Consider the following 17,862-nt stretch of genomic DNA (forward strand, 5'->3'; position numbering starts at 1 on the left):
GGACAGGCAATCCTCCCTTTGACTCATGGTGGCACTGGCACACTCATTATTTTGAAAACCTCAATAGTTTCCATGTACCTCAGAATTGTAACTCATTATGATGATGATACAGAGGTTTGAAATGCATGGGTTTTTACTATGTGAGACAGTTGCAGCTTTGTTTAGTATTTCATCTAAGTAAGATCGAGTTTATTTCTAGTAACTACACTAGTCAGTATTAGTTTAATTGGGTAGTCCATTTGGAACCGTTTAGGTTATCCACCCCTATTTTTAACAACTGGGATTTAGTTAACTCTGAGGATATATGTGCTCATGCATCTATGTGTTATCCTTTTGTTAAATAATCTTGTTATCTCGTATGGGCTTTGTGAGAGTCCGTTGTATATACTAAGAAATCGAATATAGTGCATCAGTCACAGCTCTATGTGGCCAGTGTGATTAATTTTGAGACCATTAGTAGTTATTTTGATCTAGTAACTGGCCAATCTCCAGTCAGTTTAATTATGTAGTCTATTCTTGTAATCAGTTAGGCGATCTACCCCTATCCTAGCGATCTTTTGTGGAGTGAACTCCAGTGGGACATATGCCTTCATAATGATGTTTAAAGATGCTTCTGATTGGTTTTGTCTGAACTTTTTCAGAGTCACAAGCATTCCTGTTGATTTTCAGCCGTGCTTTCTATGAGTCCAGTTTATACATTAGGAAGGATATTCATTGCAGTAGTTACTATTCTATGCGGCCAGTGTGACTAATGTTTAAGTAATTGATTCCCCTAGCGTAAAATAGTTTAGTTGAATTCTTTTAATTGCACGATCTATGTGTAAGGTTGTTTTTTTAAAATTGTTGATATATGTCACCATGGTGATGACCCTTGGCCGCGTCATTGAGCGTGACGCCGTGCGGCTGCAGACGTACGTCGGGTAGCCCGCGGCAGTCCCGGTCCGGGCGTCCATGGAGTCAGAGGCTTCACAAGTGTGGTGAGTTATCATTATCTGTATGGTATATATGTGGGTTTATTTGTCTGCACAGTATGTCCTGACGAAAGCTTGAGGGGATCAAGCTGAAACGTTGACACCTTTGATGTTTTAGTAAGAAAAATAAAAGTTACATTTTATCAAGTCCCTGGAGTGCTATCTTTGAATCTTTCGTTGAATTTTGGCTGACAAGCACCGGGCATTGGACTACGGATCAGGTGGAGTGCAAGATTATTTGGTTTTTTTATATATATATATATATATATATATATATATATATATATATATATATATATATATATATCCTATTTTAACGCAGCTATCCATTTCAGTTATATTTCATTAACTCAAGAAACATATTTTACCTCAGCTATCCAAGTGAATTATTGGAATTTATTCTATTACCTCAATAAATATATATTTACCTCAGGTATACAAGCCAGTTATTTTAGATTAATGTAATTATTATTATTATTAATAATAATACAGCCCATTATCCCAATAAAAGCATGTTATACCAGCTATCCCTGTCACAGCTTTATTCTATCACTGGACATTTTACCATAAAACTCACATTATTATCTATGCCCTCAGTGAACTTACCTCAGCTGTCCCTGTCACAGTATTATATATTGTATTATCTCATTATAAATACACACATTTTACCTCAGCTGTCCCTGTCACAGTATTATATATTGTATTATCTCATTATAAATACACACATTTTACCTCAGCTGTCCCTGTCACAGTATTATATATTGTATTATCTCATTATGAATACACACATTTTACCTCAGCTATCCCTGTCACAATATTATATATTGTATTATCTCAATACACACATTTTACCTCAGCTGTCCCTGTCACTATATTATATATTGTATTATCTCAATAAATACACACATTTTACCTCAGCTCATCATATATTACCTCATCATGTTACATAATTATGACGAATATCTCCCTAGTTAAACTTTATTACCTCACATGTTCGTGTCACCAGTAGTATTATGTTATAATTTCTCTATACATGTATTTGATACCCAGATTTTTCCCAGTAAAGCCCAGGCTAGCCTGTCTAAGCTCACACTAAGGGCATTTGCCCAAATCAAAAATGGAGGCAACGGAGCTCTAAGGAATGCGCGCCGTTGCCCATCGAAGGCTCAGGCGGGGGGGGGTGTGGCTAGCGAGAGCCCCGCCCCTCTACCGAAGTTCACTCGCTCGGAAAGAAGTTCTTGATTACAAACAAGCGCCTGTCAAGCGTCTGCCGTTTGTGACGTGCCCTGCTGAATGAAGCGGTGAGTTGGGGCCCAGTGATTGGCTGGCGGGGGTCACAGCGCACGCAGTGTTGAACAGCGGTTCGACCAATCAGCGTGGCATGTTGTGGTGACGCGTCTCTCTGGCTGGCTGGCGCGGCCCCTCGCGTGCAGTGCTCAGTGGGAGCGCGAGACGGACGGGTTCATTCGCTGCCTACGAAGGAGGAGAGGATGCCTTCGGATTTGATGGGAGCCGCCGACGAACTGGCAGACCAGGTAACAGCCAGCCGCCAGCCCCGCTTCATTCAGTAGCCCGTGACAAAAGGCGTCTTGGCTAATGTTCAGTGAGGTCTCCCCTGTTGGAGAAATGGTACAGTCCGTGAATCGCTGCGCTCCCCTTTGTCAGGCGTTGGTTGTTTCCTCTGGTTAATGATTGCGAAAGAGAAAGGGAAGTAACCAAGTGGCTGGGCGGGGGGGGGGGGGGTCAATTACTGTTAATTATCAAGCACTGATTAAAAAGATATCACTGAGCTCCCCAGGGGGACTGGCCCTTTAACACATTATACCTGTCATTGCACTCTACAGGGGGGGCTGGCCCTTTAACACATTATACCTGTCACTGCACTCTGCAGGGGGACTGGCCCTTTAACACATTATACCTGTCACTGCACTCTACAGGGCGACTGGCCCTTTAACTCATTATACATGTCACTGCACTCTACAGGGCGACTGGCCCTTTAACTCATTATACCTGTCACTGCACTCTACAGGGCGACTGGCCCTTTAACTCATTATACCTGTCACTGTATTCTGCAGGGGGACTGGCCCTTTAACTCTTTATACCTGTCACTGCATTCTACAGGGGGACTGGCCTTTTAACACATTATACCTGTCACTGCATTCTGCAGGGGGACTGGCCCTTTAACTCTTTATACCTGTCACTGCATTCTACAGGGGGACTGGCCTTTTAACACATTATACCTGTCACTGCATTCTGCAGGGGGACTGGCCCTTTAACACATTATACATGTCACTGCATTCTGCAGGGGGACTGGCCCTTTAACACATTAAACATGTCGCTGTGCTTTCTTGTGGGACTGACTTAGTAACTCATTCAACAGGTTGCTGTGCTATCCATAGGGTTAGACCATAAACCCATTACACATGTCACTGCATTGCCCAATGGTACTTAACGTTTAACCCATTTAACATATCCCTCACCAGTTCAGGATTTAGAGATTACCCAGTTGTGTCGTTTTTCTTTTCTTCTAAAGACACCTTAGGCACAACCGGGTCTAAATCCTAGACTGGTAGGGGGGCGTGTGGACTGGTTTGGTAACCCATTAAACATGTCACCGCACTGCCCAGAGGGAATAACAGTGACCCATTAAACCTGTCACTGCACTGCCCAGCGAGAATGCCATAGTAACCCATTAAACCTGTCAGCACACTGCCCGGCGGGAATGCCATAGTAACCCATTAAACATGTCACCGCACTGCCCAGCAGGAATGCCATAGTAACCCATTAAACCTGTCACTGCACTGCCCAGCGAGAATGCCATAGTAATCCATTAAACATGTCACTGCACTGTGGGAATAACATAGTGACCCATTAAACATGTCACTGCACTGCCCGTCGGGAATGCCATAGTAACCCATTAAACATGTCACCACACTGCCCGGCGGGAATGCCATAGTAACCCATTAAACATGTCACCACACTGCCCGGCGGGAATGCCATAGTAACCCATTAAACATGTCACTGCACTGCGGGAATAACATAGTGACCCATTAAACATGTCACTGCACTGCCCGGCGGGAATGCCATAGTAACTCATTAAACATGTCACCGCACTGCCCGGCGGGAATGCCATAGTAACCCATTAAACATGTCACCGCACTGCCCGGCGGGAATGCCATAGTAACCCATTAAACATGTCACTGCACTGCCCGGCGGGAATGCCATAGTAACCCATTAAACATGTCAACGCACTGCCCGGGGGGGGAATGCCATAGTAACCCATTAAACATGTCACCGCACTGCCCGGGGGGGGAATGCCATAGTAACCCATTAAACATGTCACCGCACTGCCCGGGGGGGGGAATGCCATAGTAACCCATTAAACATGTCACCGCACTGCCCAGCAGGAATGCCATAGTAACCCATTAAACATGTCACTGCACTGCGGGAATAACATAGTGACCCATTAAACATGTCACTGCACTGCCCGGCGGGAATGCCATAGTAATCCATTAAACAAGTCACCGCACTGCCCAGCAGGAATGCCATAGTAACCCATTAAACATGTCACTGCACTGCGGGAATAACATAGTGACCCATTAAACAAGTCACTGCACTGCCCGGCGGGAATGCCATAGTAACCCATTAAACATGTCACTGCACTGCCCGGCGGGAATGCCATAGTAACCCATTAAACATGTCACCGCACTTCCCGGCGGGAATGCCATAGTAACCCATTAAACCTGTCACTGCACTGCCCGGGGGGGGAATTCCATAGTAACCCATTAAACATGTCACCGCACTGCCCAGCAGGAATGCCATAGTAACCCATTAAACATGTTGTGGTGTCTGCATGATTTGACCATTTAACTCCTCAAATAATTCTCCTGCAATAAAAACAATATTTCATTTCATTGTTTTTTTTTTTCTTTTTTCAATTCTTTATTTTTGTGTGCAAGTGCTTGACAGACATATTTAACGTGCCACAACAGCACACATATACTTTTCATCATAGACAGTATCTTGGCACATGGAAGTTGCACATTTTTTATATTAGACATAAATGACTAGGATACGGAAAACATAAATGGTTGATACTTCATGCTTATCCAACTAACAATATACGGGGTAGGTGTAAGAGTTGTCGAGAACACAGGCAGACCATATACAGTGTGGTTGTTGGCTATGCCAAGGATATTACAATATAACAAGGTAGGTATATCTCAAACGTTGGTACATTTTTAAGCAGTAACTATCTTGTGACATGCTGGCTAGACATTGCTTAGGTAGGGCTACTGGAGTCGGGCATATCGCTGTCGGCTGACTTAGGTCAGTGGGTGCAGTAGGCAGGACAGTTAATACCGTTGCGGTGCGGAGCCAGGGGTACTAGGTCTTAGGCGGCAAGGATGTAACTTAAGGCTGCGGCCTTCTGTGATGCGTAAAGTTGGGCTATGACTCAAAGATAATATGTTGGACCTGGAGACACTGCGGTCTAGCTCAATATACAGTGACAGGGATCTGCAGGCATTTGCAAGCATCTCAGGTACTCATCTGAGTGGCGGTTGAGCTTCTCCTCCCTGTCTGGGGCCATCGTCAGGTGCATCGCTTGTAGGCTTGATGTAGCATGGGGAGGGTGCCTGTTGAAGGCTCTGTGCGGTATACGCTCATGGCTCCCCTAGTTGCAGACCGAGGGTTCAGGAGCTCTTCCAGCCCCCCTCTCTCCCCGGCTGTGGTAAGAGGTGACATTGTCTCTGAATTTGCCCTGTGCCATCCTGTCGTGCTCCTCCGCAATCAGTGCAGTCGTGTCGGCAGATCGCGCACGTGGCTTGCATGCGGCAGCCATCTTGAGGGGTGCTGCTTGGTGAGTATCAGCTGCAGGGTGGTTGCTGTAGGCCCATAGTGGTGTGTTAGTGGCCACCTGTGTAGACCGGGATGACCCCCCCGGTCCAGAGGGGGGGGGGGAGCCAGACGCCGGCCGGAGACCCGGGAGAGCGGCCGTCTCGTCCCGGCTCAAGCCCCTACACACTCCGGGCCCCTGTCGGGCCACTATTGGTTCCAGGCACGGTCTTTAAAGGTGTCCTCTCGTACCCCGTCAGTTGGGGATCAAGGTGGTCACCGTCGTGGTTTTCAGGTTAGATTTGGCCTGCAGTTAGTGCCGGTTTTCCGGCCCCAGAGCGGGAGCTCAGACATGGCACGTCTGATCCCTTCGGCGGTCAGGCCCCGCCCCCCTTCATTTCATTGTTTTGAATGTTTCTTTGACCCTTTACGGTAAGGTAATATTACTTACCTCTCTCACTTCTGTTACCCTCCACCTCCAGGACACTGTCAGTGACCGCAGTCTCCCTCCCTCCCTACCTGCCTGTATGAAATTGGCGCATGAACATCAGTAAATGCCTCAATAGCCCTATAGAATATGTCTCCTAGAGAAGTATTAAAATAATGCATCTGTATGTTAGCCCCTCAGCAGCTGGCAGGGTAACTCCACCTCTGGGAGCATCGTACGGGTGTCATCAGCCAGCCCCAGGTTGCGAATGTCAATTATGTGCAACTTTGATTGCACAGGGTGATGGTCATTGACTGAGCGCAGTCATCAAGACTTTTGATGTAAGACGAGAAGTTGGGGCCGGCCTAGAGAGAGCACTGGAGTAAATCATTTTTTTTTTTATTTTTTTTTTTTTATTTTTTTACTCTTTACATGGAGGGCCAACCGCCTAAATAGTGAGCGGGATATTATGATATAGACATTTTATAACGGATCAATCATCCAAGTGATAACCAGGGGCTCCTAATTAGGTGTTCGAGCGCTCGGGAGAAACGATAATAATAAAACCACAGACTTACTTCCTTGTAGTTCAAAAATCAATCTCAGTCTTTAATGGGAGAGCATTGCGTGTATAAAATGTCTTTCACCCCTTCAGATGTGGAAGGATTTGACTAAGGCAAAGGCTTTAACCCTTTATTTACCGTTATCTATGACAATTATAGTGCTAAAAATACATGTTTGTTTTCATAAAATTATAGTGTTCCTTTAAATTTAGGTACTACTGCCTTATGGAATAACCTGCATTACCCCATCATACAAAGAAAATACACCTCCACAGACTTCATATGTCCATGGTGACATGATTATTCGTTGGTACTCCAGGCATGTTCATGTGTCTGTAGACAAATCCCATAAGAGTGCGTGCATGATTGGGCATTTCCAAAGAGTCTATACTGCCGAGCAGTGCTTAACTAATTTACACAGCGTATTTTGGTGTTGCCTAAACCTTCTCACACGTGGGTTACTGTGCTATGTAAATTGTATTGTAAGTACCCCTGTATTCAGTGCTCCCTTCTTTATAGCACTTCTAGCTTGTGTAATTATACACCATTTGCATTAGACTCCCTAATCGTTTGTGCCTAGCTTCTTTTACCAATTTTATCACGTACTCACTGTAAATCACTGCAGGATATTTTGGAACTTTGTAAATTAAGATCAAGAAATAAGACCTGGAAACTTGTTGTATTGGACTTGTGAAGCAAGCCACTAGAATGCTGTATTTATTGATTTGTGAATATTGTACGTGTTTTTTGTTTTTTTACTTCCCTAATTGTGCAGCACAGTCGAATATGTTGGTGCTTTATAAAAATCCTGTGATAATGCTAAAAGCTTGGAATTCATAATGATGTACACCCAACCTACTTCTCTGCCTGCTGTCCGAAGGAAACAAATCATCATGTTTCTCTTCTTTAAAATGAAAAACTGGATGTATTTAGCCTCTGTGAGTGTTATTTCAAAATGCAATGTGTGCTAGGACTCAGCACTCGAGTTGCGCGTCTCCATCAAGTGTCCCTCTTTTTGAGCACTGGATACCCAGAGTAACTATTGCTGTTCACTAGCCGAGACTTGCTAAAATGGTGAATAAGAACTGCTTCATTTGGAGCAAGGGACACTACTTTATTTATTTTTTTTAATATATATCACTCCATCAGGAGGTCCATGGCTTGAGCAATGAAAATCCCACTGTGGCGTTATAGGGAGTTAACTAGATCAGTAGCTGCTAAGTTAATTATCCCTCGGACATTAGGGCACCATTACAATATATCCACAAAAGCATGGCACTCCATTGTCCAACAAATTCAAGAAGTGGCTTGTCTGTTTTGCCACATGTGCCTTGATCAGCCTTCTCCAACCTTTCACCTACCTACTCCTCACACCTCCTTTACCTCCCTAACACTTCCAGTGCGCGCCTTCCAGATTCCACTTGTTTTCACTCCTAGCCCTCTGTTATTGAACTATATGGCCATATTTCTGTCTAGTTAGTCACTCCCCTAAAAATATTTTGGCATGTTCCTAAAATATCTCTTCATAAAAGCCTTCCTTGACCCTACATAATCCAATCCCAGTTCATCTGACCATACATACTCAAATTACTCCCAAATAACTTCTATTTCCCTAAAATCCTCACCTTTACCTTCCTCTAGCTGTACTATGATTCGAGGTTACGTGTTCCATGATAACTGTGTAACTTTATTTCATTTCATGCATTTGCTAATAGCTTTTACTATTCTAATTAGGAGCACTTTGCAGCGTGTGTACCCTTACACGGCTCAAAATGTCTGCCAGCCATTGGTGAGTAAAAATGGACCCCTGGTTAGTGTGCCTTGGGCCCTCAAGGCTTACAGTGACAAGTACCCTTTAAAGCCTGGCTGACCGTGTAGCACTTCAATTTTTAAGTCTTATATCCAAGCTTTCAGTCGGTTTGTTATTGCTCGGTTCCATTACTATTTAGGTTACCAGCCCTGTTTGCAATAAAAAAAAAAAAATGTCAGAACCTAGCTACCTTACAGTCCACAATAGACTACTTCATATGCCAGCGCAAACGACAGACTAGCAAGACCCCTATTATACTGCCCTAGAGACGGGAGTGGGGGCTGGGCCTACCGAATCTCCTACTGTTCTATTACGCTGCGCAACTATCACAGCTAGTAATGTGGCACGCACCTCCAGGTGTATATAAGTTGCCAGACTTAGAGGCGGGATTAATGAAATACGATGTTCCCCTCTCGGGCCCTATTATGGACAGCATGCCCATCAATTCCCTAGACCTATGGGACCTCACGAGGGAGAAATTTAATCTAGCAAACACTCCCTCCCCCATGACACCTGTATACCATAATAGGCAGTTTCTGCCAGGCATGAGACCGCAAGAATTTAATAAGGGCAGGACTCCAGAGATTCCACCACCTGTGGCAAAGGAACACTATACTTGGCTTCGAAATCTTACGACAGGAGACTCCACTCACTCCTTCCGACTTTTTCCGTTGCATACAAATACAAGATTTTGCACACACCCCAGGGGTTAAGGAAGCGGCAACAAGGACACGTTGGACACCTCTGCAATGACAGAAAATACCGCAAATGCCTCTTCTCCATTTATATACATGCATCTTAGCGAAGAACCCTCAGTGTGGGGAGACCTGACCTATATAGATAAAAGGGAAGCTGATATAGGAGAAACCGTAGAGGGCATAGGGTGGCAGGAAATCTTGGAAACCGCATCCAAGATCTCCGTATGCGTCCTATCACAAGAACAAATGTATTCGATAATGCTCCGGTGGCATGTCACCCCAGTTTTCTTACACAGAGAAGGTTGAAACCCAACAGATTTATGCTTAAGAATGTGCGGCCAAAGGGAACCTACTTCCACATGTGGTGGGACTTCCCCAATCTGCACAGTTTCTGGAAGGGAATTGGGGACCTAACCTCCAAGGTACTGCAGATGCCTATAACCTTGTCTCCATGGACATTCCTCCTATCGCATGCCCAGACACACAAATAAACTACTGACTCAAATAGCTTTGGCAGCACGGAGAGCACTGGCAGGGGCATGGCTCAAAATTAAAGTCCCCACCATACAAGAGGTAATTGGGAAAATTAAAGACCACAACATCATGGACGAGCTCACGGCCAACGTCCGGAACTCAGAATCCAAATTCAACAAAGTTTGGGAGCCATGGATGGATTACTTAAATACAATTAACTAAAGGGCCACTCAATGCACTCTTCCCCTTTCTCTTCCTCTATTCATTACTGTACTGTCCTTTGGGACACCCGTGGACTCCGGTCCAGGCATATCCAAGTGGAGACCGGGGGCCTGGGGTGGGTGGGCGGAACTGCAGGGGAGACACAGAGCACTCTGCGATGGGATCGGTGACCCGGCGCATCTCTTTTGGATGCGCACCCCACAGTGGGATAACACACAGCAAACAAGCTCACACATCCCACTCTCCGGGGACAATAGAAATGTATCTTTTTACACAAACCTTCTCACTTTCCTACATCTAATTCTCCCTTTCTACTTATGTTCATATGTTCGTATGGTTCGTTCTACGTTCCTAATAATACGAAAAAGTATTGTCTGGCACGTGCTTGAATAAGGGCCTGAAAGCAAAATTAATGTACCATGACATGTAACAACCGGCATCTAGTTTGTACCTGAAAAGAACATAATGTCATATATTACTCTGCAACAACCTGTTATTGCCCTGTGAACAATGTCAAACCATTTCATGTGCTTTCAATGCAGTAAATAAAGAATTAAAAAGGTATACTTGCCCCTGCTGCACCTGTCTCCCTGCTACCAGTCCTGCCTCCTTGGCTGAGAGTCAGTCTAGATGTTGTGAACTAAATCTCCCATAATACTCTTGCAGCCATAATGCTGGCAAAGCATCAAGAGAATTGTAGTCCACAGCGTTTGCCTACCCTGCACTGGAGGTTTGTTAAGGCTGCAATTATTACAAAAAAAGGGGTCATGCACCCAGACCACTTCATTGAGATGAAATGGTTTTGGTGCCTTTATAGTTTTACTACTAATTGGTTTCCTGGATGTGTTTCCCACTAAACAGGACTGTGATGATCTAACTTTATTTTCACAGTTCCTGCGTGTCACAAAGCGTTATCTCCCTCACATCGCTCACCTCTGTCTGATCAGCACTTTTCTCGAGGATGGCATTCGCATGTGGCTACAGTGGAATGAGCAACGGGATTACATCAACATGTCCTGGAATTGTGGGATGTTCATGGCAACGCTGTTTGTGATCTTTAATATGTGTGGCCAGATTGGTGAGTACTGAGCATCACAGTCCTGGAGGCAGCTTCAGCCAGAACGGTCATTGTGTTCACAGACGTCCTGGTAAAATGTACCAATACAACTCCTTTCTGTTAAAGTATAGCCCGAGCAGCCTGGGCTGGGATCCTAGTACACAGCTCCATTTTTATTACATTATACACACCGCAACTCCCTCTGGGATGGGATCCTAGTAATATCTGTATTCATACAGCTCCTTTCTATTACATTATACAAAGCGCAGCCCTCTCTGGGGTGAGATCCTGGTAATATCTGTATTTGTACAGCTCCTTTCTATTACATTATACACAGCGCAGCCCCCTCTGGGGTGGGATCCTAGTAATATCTGTATTCATACAGCTCCTTTCTATTACATTATACATAGCGCAGCCCCCTCTGGGGTGAGATCCTGGTAATATCTGTATTTATACAGCTCCTTTCGGTTACATTATACACAGCGCAGCCCCTCTGGGGTGGGATCCTAGTAATATCTGTATTCATACAGCTCCTTTCTATTACATTATACACAGCGCAGCCCCTCTGGGGTGGGATCCTAGTAATATCTGTATTTATACAGCTCCTTTCTATTACATTATACACAGCGCAGCCCCCTCTGGGTGGGATCTTAGTAATATCTGTATTTATACAGCCCCTTTCTATTACATTATACACATCGCAGTCTCCTCTGGGGTGGGATCCTAGTAATATCTGTATTTATACAGCTCCTTTCTATTACATTATACATAGCGCAGTCTCCTCTGGGGTGGAATCCTAGTAATATCTGTATTTATACAGCTCCTTTCTATTACATTATATACAGCGCAGCCCCCTCTGGGTGGGATCCTAGTAATATCTGTATTTATACAGCTCCTTTCTATTACATTATACACAGCGCAGTCTCCTCTGGGGTGGAATCCTAGTAATATCTGTATTTATACAGCTCCTTTCTATTACATTATACACAGCGCAGCCCCTTCTGGGGTGGGGTCCCAGTAATATCTGTATTTATACAGCTCCTTTCTATTACATTATACACAGTGCAGCCCCCTCGGGGGTGGGATCCTAGTAATATCTGTATTTATACAGCTCCTTTCTATTACATTATACACAGCACAGCCCCCTCTGGGGTGGGATCCTAGTAATAGCTGTATTTATACAGCTCCTTTCTATTACATTATACACAGCGCAGCCCCCTCTGGGGTGGGATCCTAGTAATATCTGTATTTATACAGCTCCTTTCTATTACATTATACACAGCGTAGCCCCCTCTGGGGTGGGATCCTAGTAATATCTGTATTTATACAGCTCCTTTCTATTACATTATACACAGCGCAGCCCCCTCTGGGGTGGGATCCTAGTAATATCTGTATTTATACAGCTCCTTTCTATTACATTATACACAGCGCAGCCCCCTCTGGGGTGGGATCCTAGTAATATCTGTATTTATACAGCTCCTTTCTATTACATTATACATAGCGCAGCCCCCTCTGGGGTGGGATCCTAGTAATATCTGTATTCATACAGCTCCTTTCTATTACATTATACACAGAGCAGCCCCCTCTGGGATGGGATCCTAGTAATATCTGTATTTATACAGCCCCTTTCTATTACATTATACACAGTGCAGCCCCCTCTGGGTGGGATCCTAGTAATATCTGTATTTATACAGCTCCTTTCTATTACATTATACACAGTGCAGCCCCCTCTGGGGTGGGATCCTAGTAATATCTGTATTTATACAGCTCCTTTCTATTACATTATACACAGCGCGGCCCCCTCTGGGGTGGGATCCTAGTAATATCTGTATTTATACAGCTCCTTTCTATTACATTATACACAGTGCAGCCCCCTCTGGGGTGGGATCCTAGTAATATCTGTATTTATACAGCTCCTTTCTATTACATTATACACAGTGCAGCCCCCTCTGGGGTGGGATCCTAGTAATATCTGTATTTATACAGCTCCTTTCTATTACATTATACACAGCGCGGCCCCCTCTGGGGTGGGATCCTAGTAATATCTGTATTTATATAGCTCCATTCTATTACATTATACACAGCGCAGCCCCCTCTGGGGTGGGATCCTAGTAATATCTGTATTTATACAGCTCCTTTCTATTACATTATACACAGTGCAGCCCCCTCTGGGGTGGGATCCTAGTAATATCTGTATTTATACAGCTCCTTTCTATTACATTATACACAGCGCGGCCCCCTCTGGGGTGGGATCCTAGTAATATCTGTATTTATACAGCTCCTTTCTATTACATTATACACAGTGCAGCCCCCTCTGGGGTGGGATCCTAGTAATATCTGTATTTATACAGCTCCTTTCTATTACATTATACACAGTGCAGCCCCCTCTGGGGTGGGATCCTAGTAATATCTGTATTTATACAGCTCCTTTCTATTACATTATACACAGCGCGGCCCCCTCTGGGGTGGGATCCTAGTAATATCTGTATTTATATAGCTCCATTCTATTACATTATACACAGCACAGCCCCCTCTGGGGTGGGATCCTAGTAATATCTGTATTTATACAGCTCCTTTCGGTTACATTATACACAGCGCAGCCCCTCTGGGGTGGGATCCTAGTAATATCTGTATTCATACAGCTCCTTTCTATTACATTATACACAGCGCAGCCCCTCTGGGGTGGGATCCTAGTAATATCTGTATTTATACAGCTCCTTTCTATTACATTATACACAGCGCAGCCCCCTCTGGGTGGGATCTTAGTAATATCTGTATTTATACAGCCCCTTTCTATTACATTATACACATCACAGTCTCCTCTGGGGTGGGATCCTAGTAATATCTGTATTTATACAGCTCCTTTCTGTTACATTATACACAGGGCACAATGCAGCCACCCCAGCGGAAGGGTATGAATAGTGTATTTCTGTTGATACAGCTTCTTTCTATTACAGTTTTACACAGTGCAGCTACCTCTGGGGTGGGATCCTGAATGTTATCTATGTCTCTCCTTAGTTGGCTGCGTTCTGGTCCTAACAAGGAAATATGTCTCTTACGCATGTTTTGGACTCTTTGGGATCGTCTTCATGCAGGTGAGAGTAACCCTCAGAATTTAAACGTTCTGAAATACTGTGGACTTTTTGCTTTTAATCGATAGGGAATCCTCTCGCAGTTGAAGGACAGGTGGAATCCCTGCTTCAGTTGACTTTGTGACCAAATACATTCATTTTGCCTTTCAGACTGTTGTATACAACATCCTGTGGGACGTGAAGTTCCTTATGAGGTTAGTATTGTCTCCTCATGTTCCTGCTTGCATTCCAGCTGAATTACCTTGGACCTCCTGTGTTGATTTGCCAATTCCTCCCCCTCTGTCTATTCTTAACTCCTTCATTGTATCACATCCTGCACTCTTCACATAGTTGGGTTTATTCAGCAAAGTATTCAAAGTGAATTTCAAATTTAAGGTCAAAATGGCTATGCTGTCCGTTCGGCTACTCTATCTTTAAATTTGAAATTCACTTTCAATTCTCACTTTAGGAAGTAACTCTGTATGCGCTGCTTGGATTCCTTAATTCCAATCATAATCTCAGTGTATACTTCTTTCTCCTCTTCATTTTCCATGCTCGCTTTCCTTGTTGCTCATTACTTTTTAGTTATTCTATTTTTTTATTTTTTATTTTTTTAAACTGCTTGTCAAGTGTCCCCCTACTTGTGGTACACACCCTTCACTTCTCCCCTTGTTATGGGTGCCCTCCTTATTTTGTCTTTCCATACTTCCAAGCCATTTGTCACTCATCTTTTATTTTATTTCTCACCTCTCACTTTTATTTCATATTTTATGAAACTTTACGGTTTGTCTCTCCCTGTTTTTATTACCCCCTCTGCTTAGGAATTTGGCTCTAGGTGGTGGTCTCCTGCTGCTTTTGGCAGAGTCTCGCTCTGATGGGAAGTCAATGTTCGCTGGAGTCCCTACTGTGGGTGGCAATTCGCCACGTCAATACATGCAGCTTGGAGGACGCATTCTACTCATCCTAATGTTTATGACACTGATCCGCTTCAACACAGATCCTTTCACTGTATGTACTGTGTGATATGCATGTTGCTTGCTGTGTGGTGCAGACATAGAACAGATAGTAGGCCTGTGTGTGGTCAATGACTGCAAGGAGGGAAAAAATGGTGCTAGGAGAAACTGATTTTATTTACCTATTGTGTACAAAAAAAAAATTAAAACATGTACCCCAGACATCAGGGGTGCTGGGAATGGAGAAAAAAGGTGAGCTGATGTTAGTATATGCGTCTCATGGTTTAAATAGAAGAAGCATCCAGATTAACCAAAAAAAAAAAAACTACAGTAATAGCTAAAATAGTGCTTGTGAATGAACATCCTAAGAAGTTAGATGTAATATACATAATGTGTGGGATAGGCTCAGAACTGATAATAGAATTTATGGGCATTAGACACTGGTTTGGCGTGTCCCTTCAATGCATACCTTTGGTGTCAAACTATGCAACGCTCTGCTCACTAATGACACAATATTGCCAAATGTAGTCTCGCAGCTGCAGTGTCTAAATTTGCTTAAAATTTGATACGGGGATTGGATGTGAAAACCTGTATACATTAACATACAGCTTCTTTATACTAACTTTTTTTTCCCCTCCTTCTTTTCCCCACTTCAGATTTTCCAGGACATCTTCGGCCTGGCTTTGATGCTCTTGGTAACTGTGGGATTCAAAACCAAGCTTGCAGCTCTAACATTATTCCTGTGGCTGCTGATCATAAACTTGGTCCAGAATGCTTTCTGGCAGATACCTTCTTACCGCCCTCTTCATGATTTCTTGAAGTATGACTTCTTCCAGACCCTCTCTGTCATGGGAGGCTTGCTGCTTGTTGTAGCACTAGGGCCTGGAGGTGTATCTATGGATGAGCATAAGAAGAAATGGTGATCGTCCCAGCCTCTTCACTCAGGACATTTTATACATCACCGCACCAAGCAATGCCCGCTTGACGAGGTTCATAAAAAAGGCTTGATGCTGGTCTGCACATGGTTGGCCGTTTGGTTCAAGCCTGTCTGTTGTTGGAATGTCCCATTGAAGAAACAGTGGGGAGGGAATGGGTGCACTCAGAACCCACACTTTATATAATCCAGACACTTTAAAAATATGTTTTTATTTTTTTTTGTATGCTACACATAAAGTTAGTAAGATCATTCTGCACTTGTTATTGGCAGGTAACGGGTTCAGAAATATCACTTCTTTGGTAAAAAAATATCTTAGAGGTTAGATGTCCACAAAGAAACATGAAAGAACACGATAAACCGTTTTTGGGCTGTGTCTTCCTTAGCTGAATTCAATCTGCCAGTATTAACGTAACCCCTTTACCAAAAACGCCTGTGACCGGGGCACACAACCTTCAAGCTCAGATCTTCAGGAAATAGATTGACCAAACTGGAAAATGTGCAAATCATGGCCAAAGGATCAATGCAGATAGAAACTAGGTATGAATGTGAGGATTCTTTTTAAGAAAAAAAAAAAAGTGATAACGGTGATCATGATTGCGTCTATTGAACTCTTTTCCATGATTATTAAAACATATTGCATTCATATTTGTGCTTTACAAATACTGTACAATATCATTCACACACACACCGGTTTCTGTTGAGCTGAAACACAAGCAATAATTAGTTCAAACCTTTGTCATCGACACTTGCATTCTGATTTTGAAAATACATTTAAGGTGAGATTTAGTAATCAGGAAAATGAAGGAGAGGTGAAACTCTTAGTTGATAAAGTTGCAAATCTTTCACATGGTGAATAAGAGGCTCAGAAGACTAAGTTTGCTGTAGTGCTGGGTTCTGGTGATCACTGAATAATAATCACAGTCTTCAGGTGTGGCAGTAAATGAACTGAATTATGACATTTGCACAAAGTTAGCCAAGATATGACAAAAGCTAACAGGATTATTCACTAAAGTAAGAAAGTCAATTTCAAATTTAAGATTCAAATAGCCAAACTGGAGTAACTTGCTAAATCAGTGATATATTCCGTTCAGCTACACCTGCCGTGCACTTGAAATTCACTTAGGATTCTCAATTTGGCAAAGAAACGTGTTAGTTGAATTGGGTATCCAATTCACTATTAAGTATATCAATTATATTGTCACGTTTGGTTTAACCTGATTCAAAGCAGCAATGGTAGCAGTGTAGAAAAGGGCGACTTAAAGGGAAACTGTCACTTCTCTGGATTTTGAACATATCAAGTATACTTATCCCCCTTTTTTTAACAAATATGTTTTTAGGTGTGAAAATGAGTGAGAAATTCACACCTCTATCCTGCAAGGGGATGTCTCCATCTTGGCTCTCTGTCATTATGAATACATTCTCTTGGAATGCAGAGGGGAGTAGATATGAAATAATGGTTTAAAAAAAAAAAAAAAAAGCAACGTTTCATAAACACTTTCCAACTGGGTCAATTTCTTATATTTTTGATCTATTATGTCACCTTTAATACAATGGCTCATATTTTTCTTCCTAGTTCTGCCAGGCTGACTGAATAATAAAATGTGTACCCTGTGTTTTTATACAAGGACTGCACCATTCTGTCTGGGTGGGGAGCACAAGATGGAAGTGTCAGCAAGGGTACAAAAAGGAAAATGTTGGCACAACATAGAAAAAAGTACGAAATGAAAAAAAAAACTAGTCCATAAAATAAAAGTATAGACAGATAATCTACAATATTTGATATTTATTAAACTGTTTGCTCTAAAAAGCAAATAGAACAACACATGAAAATGGTTACATTTTA

The 17,862-nt window shown here is 43.1% G+C and overlaps 1 protein-coding gene across 2 annotated transcripts; it reads left to right on the forward strand.

The window, feature by feature from the left end:
* The first annotated feature begins 2,368 nt into the window (after positions 1-2,368).
* On the forward strand, positions 2,369-16,753 carry LOC134603537 (surfeit locus protein 4-like). 2 transcript variants are annotated; one of them, XM_063449603.1, is made up of 6 exons: positions 2,369-2,506; positions 10,893-11,079; positions 14,077-14,153; positions 14,301-14,344; positions 14,951-15,137; positions 15,739-16,753. In XM_063449603.1, exons 1-6 carry the CDS (start codon positions 2,462-2,464, stop codon positions 16,003-16,005), a joined length of 807 nt encoding a protein of 268 aa, XP_063305673.1. In that variant the 5' UTR covers positions 2,369-2,461; the 3' UTR covers positions 16,006-16,753. The 2 variants fall into 2 exon arrangements, with proteins under 2 accessions (XP_063305673.1, XP_063305674.1); XM_063449604.1 differs by lacking the exon at positions 2,369-2,506 and having other exon boundaries at positions 10,998-11,079; positions 14,016-14,153.
* The last annotated feature ends 1,109 nt before the right edge of the window (positions 16,754-17,862 follow it).

The sequence above is a fragment of the Pelobates fuscus genome, chromosome 3 (genome assembly GCF_036172605.1).
Source record: "Pelobates fuscus isolate aPelFus1 chromosome 3, aPelFus1.pri, whole genome shotgun sequence".
NCBI classification, from domain to species: domain Eukaryota; kingdom Metazoa; phylum Chordata; class Amphibia; order Anura; family Pelobatidae; genus Pelobates; species Pelobates fuscus.